At 30.5% G+C, this 4,647-nt stretch overlaps 1 protein-coding gene across 1 annotated transcript; it reads left to right on the top strand.

Annotated features, from left to right (window-relative positions):
- Positions 1-2,561: 2,561 nt before the first annotated feature.
- On the top strand, positions 2,562-3,972 carry LOC127284374 (uncharacterized). The gene is made up of 3 exons (XM_051309776.1): positions 2,562-3,232; positions 3,330-3,668; positions 3,745-3,972. Exons 1-3 carry the CDS (start codon positions 2,986-2,988, stop codon positions 3,840-3,842), a joined length of 684 nt encoding a protein of 227 aa, XP_051165733.1. The 5' UTR covers positions 2,562-2,985; the 3' UTR covers positions 3,843-3,972.
- Positions 3,973-4,647: the final 675 nt, after the last annotated feature.

Below are 4,647 nucleotides of genomic sequence, written 5' to 3'. Positions count from 1 at the left end.
TAGGTAAAATGTCCATTCGATAATGTCCACTATTAAGACATGTCAACTATTGCGACATGTCAACTATTGGGACATGTCAATTACTGAGACAGGTCAACTACTGGGACATGTCAATTGTAGGGGCATGTTAACTAATGGGACATGTAATGTCCATTCATGTAATGTCCATTCGGGAAAATGTCCATTCAGTAAATGGAGATTTTAGATCTGTGGGGCCCCAAAATTTGAATTTGGGAGCTATGGTGCCCCAAAATTTGAATTTGGGATCTGTGGTGCCCCAAAATTCGAATTTGGAAGCTATGTTTGCCCAAAATTCGAATTTGGGATCTGTGGGGCCCAACATTTTGAATTTGGGATCTGTGGTGCCCCAAAATTCGAATTTGGGATCTGTGGTGCCCCAAAAGTTTAATATGGGATCTGTGGGGCCCCAAAATTTGAATTTGGGATCTGTGGTGCCCCAAAATTTTAATTTGAAATCTGTGCCCTAAAATATACTACGGACAGACGGACGCCAAAGTGAAACTATAAGGCTTTCGGCCATGGGCCACGAAACCCTAAAAATGAAAAACTCCTCATCAGAAGGTTCCGCGGATGAGGAGGAAATCCTAAGAAATTTCGACTTAGAAGCAAAACTCATTGTACAAACTGAAACATTGCCAAAGAAATCTTTCGACCGTCATCTCTTAGTGTATAACACTTACAAACAGTGGCAGAAAGATAATAAGAGTTTCCTTTCCAAAGAAGAAGAAAACAATTTGATTGTTTATTTCGAATCATTAAAAGGCAAACTTAAACCTCCTATGCTATGGAGCACTTGGAGTATGCTCCGAAAAACACTGAGTGTTAAAGGAAATATCGACACCCTGGCGCATTGGGAAAACCGAGTTGTAACCGAATTGGGTTACGATTCGGTTACGTTTCGGTTCATTGTGAAATATTATCGTTAATCGACGAAATATGTAGTAAATAACTATTAGGAATGGTTAACATACATTTAGAGAGCTTATTTATGCAATAATAATAATAAATTAAGATATAATTAATTAATAATAAGTGTTTTAAGTGTACAGTGCATACAGTTGTTGAATTACCATATATATGTATATTACCATCAGCGGCAGCTGTGATACGCGCGTTAAACCCTAGATGGCGTTAAGAATGACTTTGTGAATGAATTTCTAAAATTAAGCCCTTGAGTGTAAAATGTGTAAGTGAATATATAAGTTTTAAAAAAATAGATCAATTTATTAAAACAACTTTTTTAATTTGTACAAATATAAAAAAAATTATTATAATAATAATAATTAAACAAATAACAAAAATAATTTTAAATAATAATTATTAGTATAATAATAATAATTAAACAAATAACAAAAATAAACATTTTTTTTCTTAATAAAATTTTTTTTCATCAATAAAATGAGAAAGATTAATTTTGAAAAAAACTTTTTTCCAAAAAAATTTTTTATTTTTAAAAAAAATTTTTTTCATCAAAGAAATGAGAAACATTAATTTTGACATAAAAAAACTTTTTTGCAACACTAACCTCTAAAGTTAAATTTTACACACCGAAAAGTGTGTGTAAAGAAGCTCTTTACTGCACTGAAATTTACTTTACGCACTGAAATATTACTTTACACACTGAAATTTACTTTACGCACCGAAATTTCTCTCACATAATATAAGGATTGTTTTAGACCATACAAAACCACAAAATTAAAAAACGAACTTTACTTTTAAATTTATACATTCCTGCTTAATGATATTTTTCCTGATCTTCGATTGATTTTTTTAGTTCTATACAATCGAAATTATTCTAATAGAGAGTTGGAATTCTTCATAATAAGTACTTAACTTTAGAGGTGGGTATTGCAAAAAATGTTGTATGATACACGTGCGTAAATCTGATTATACTCGTGTGATTTGCAATTTAAAAAGTCTCATCAATGCCAATGCGAAAGGTTATAAACCGAAAAAGTCGCTCGTTTTAAGGTGGGATCAATTTTTGCAGTTTATAAACAACGCTTTGGATCATGTATATATAGCTATGAAGGTAATAATTATTATATTATACGCATTTTCTTTTCATAAGTTTAGGGCTGTAATGATTTAAGTCAAGGGCTGTTTATATTTAAATTAATGATTTCGTCATTAAAAATTAAAATTGATTGATATTTTGAAAAACAAGATTTTTTTATTGGTATTCAGAATAATTAAATTTTAAATAAATTAGCATTTGGAATAATTGATTTTTTATTTGATTAATATCCGGAATAATTGAATTATTAACTGATAAAATAATTTACACAATTGATACCAAAATTGTATTTTGTATTCCCTGACATTTCTCTGATTTTCCTGATACGTGGAAACTGTTTAATCTTTTTTAATTAAAATTAAATTTTGGTATTTTTATTATTATTTTTATCATTTTTAGTATTTTAAAAAACAACCCACCACTTAAAAATGAACATATAAAAAATTGCATTTAAAAATTTTATTAAAAGAATCTGATTTAAATAAAAGAAATAATCATTTTTAACAGCCCTGCATATTTGTATATTTTTTTCTGTTTAATTACATTACTTTTATTTTTGCAAGTTATACTGATTTTTGTAATCTGCAGGTGTTTGCGTTGCGATGAAATCACAAATATGAAAGTTGAAAATGTGGAAGACTTATGATACAAGTATTTAGTATCGATCAATGATAACAAAAATGATTATACAGGCCAATTTATCATTGGAAATCTTTTTTACGCGAAAGTGAAAACATACATTTCACTGAGACCACCTGGTCAATTCAGTGACCGATTTTTCGTTAACTGCCAAAAGGGTTAATGTTCTCACCAACCTATTGGCAGACATAAAATAGTCGAAGTTCCTGAAGCGATTGCTTCCTTTCTGGATTTACTTAGGATTTACTTAGTATTGCTTTCGAAGAATATCAGCAACGCTTCTTTCAAATTCTGGCGCAAATGTTCAGATGGTAAAACAATTGGGGAGATGGCGATCGGACATCAAAGCCCATGGATACGTAGAGCATTCAATGCACAATAGGCAGTTAATATATGATGGCGTTATTCAGAAAAGTTCATCAACAAAAGTTTATACGAAACCATCAACCAGCGTAGCAGTACCAAACGAAAATCAGATAAATGAATCTAATTACGATATATCTTGGTCCGATTTTTCTAAAGTTATCAATCCTGCCGACTTTCATCCACTCCTAAGTAATAACAAAATTCTCATAACAAAAATATTCTCATATTAATATATAAAAATTTTACATATAAACCTTTTTTCATTTATAACAAACTTTATTTTTAGATGGAGTTAATTCGATCACAGGAAACAAAGAGCAAATTCCTGAGCCAGTTACAAATCCAATTAAGTCCGATAATCGCAGATCTGAATTGGTTTCAGAAAATTCAGGTGCAAATTTGAATTTTGAAAATCATTTGCTGGTTCCGTCACTTACTTGTGGAAAAAGAAACAGGAATAAAGACTGGGACAATCAAACTCACAATGAAGTGAGCGCAAATAAATATTCGAAACCATTGACAGATGCGCAGGGAATAATCGAAAACGAGGATAACTGTATCAGTGATTTGCAATGTTCAGATGTTTTAGACGACTTTAACTCTGGTGGCCTTAATCCGGCTACAAGTAAATAAAAAAATGTTTAATTTTTAACGAAAATATAATTATATGACATTTTTCATTTTTTACAAACTTGTTTCAGGTAGAATTGTAAACAGTGGATTTACTACAGCAATTAAACAAAAAAGCGACCTGTCAGCTAGCAGAAACCAAGCACAATGCACACGCTTCGCAAGGTAGCCGGCAGGGCGCGTTGACGCAGGCCACAAAAGTAAACACATGGGTGAACGCAAATTGGCAGACATTCATGCCATTTTGTTAATTAAAAGTAATTACTAACCGTACTTTCGAGTGGGGATAAAAAAAATAGTATACGACACACGGCCAAAAAGTTGGAATATTCCTGTAATATATAATGGAGATCAAAGTGTCTGCTTCATGATATCTCAGTGATATTGGAAGAATATTCCAGTGATATTGAAGAAATATTTCCGTAATATTGAGGGAATATTTCACGGAAATGATTTTTAAATATTTTTATAGGTTGAAAAAAAATAATGATAAGAATAAAATAGTTTATAAATATTTTTTCTCAATTTTCATAATAATAAAGAAAATCAATTTTTGTAGAACATTCCCTCAGTATTACCCTACCGAAAGAGTGGTACTGGAATGGTACTGAATTGGACTTGGCTTGAGTTTCAATTCAGTACCACTACCTGATAACCCATAAGAAGACATTTTTAAAGTACTTTAACAATAGTTTTAAAGGTATATAAGATTAACAAACCGTCTCTCACGATATGCGTGTAAAACAGCAAAAAAAACATAATAGTTTGTAGAAAATTTCTGTTAAGTTTTGAAATTATATTGCAATCCCTCCTTGAACAATAGACCTCTAGGTCCTTTGTTGAAGGATTAAAATTTTAACCCGAGTTTTATTGCTTAAAAAATTTATAATTTTAATAACTCAACTTTAAAAAATATATATTGAGATTCGTTAATATTTCCAGATTATGAATATCTAAAATTTATCAAAAAATAA

This window comes from Leptopilina boulardi, unplaced genomic scaffold (assembly GCF_019393585.1).
Source record: "Leptopilina boulardi isolate dan_hultmark-lab unplaced genomic scaffold, ZJU_Lbou_2.1 LbouV2_324, whole genome shotgun sequence".
NCBI classification, from domain to species: domain Eukaryota; kingdom Metazoa; phylum Arthropoda; class Insecta; order Hymenoptera; family Figitidae; genus Leptopilina; species Leptopilina boulardi.
Note: the sequence above shows the minus strand (reverse complement) of the source record. Positions and strands in the feature narration are given on the sequence as shown.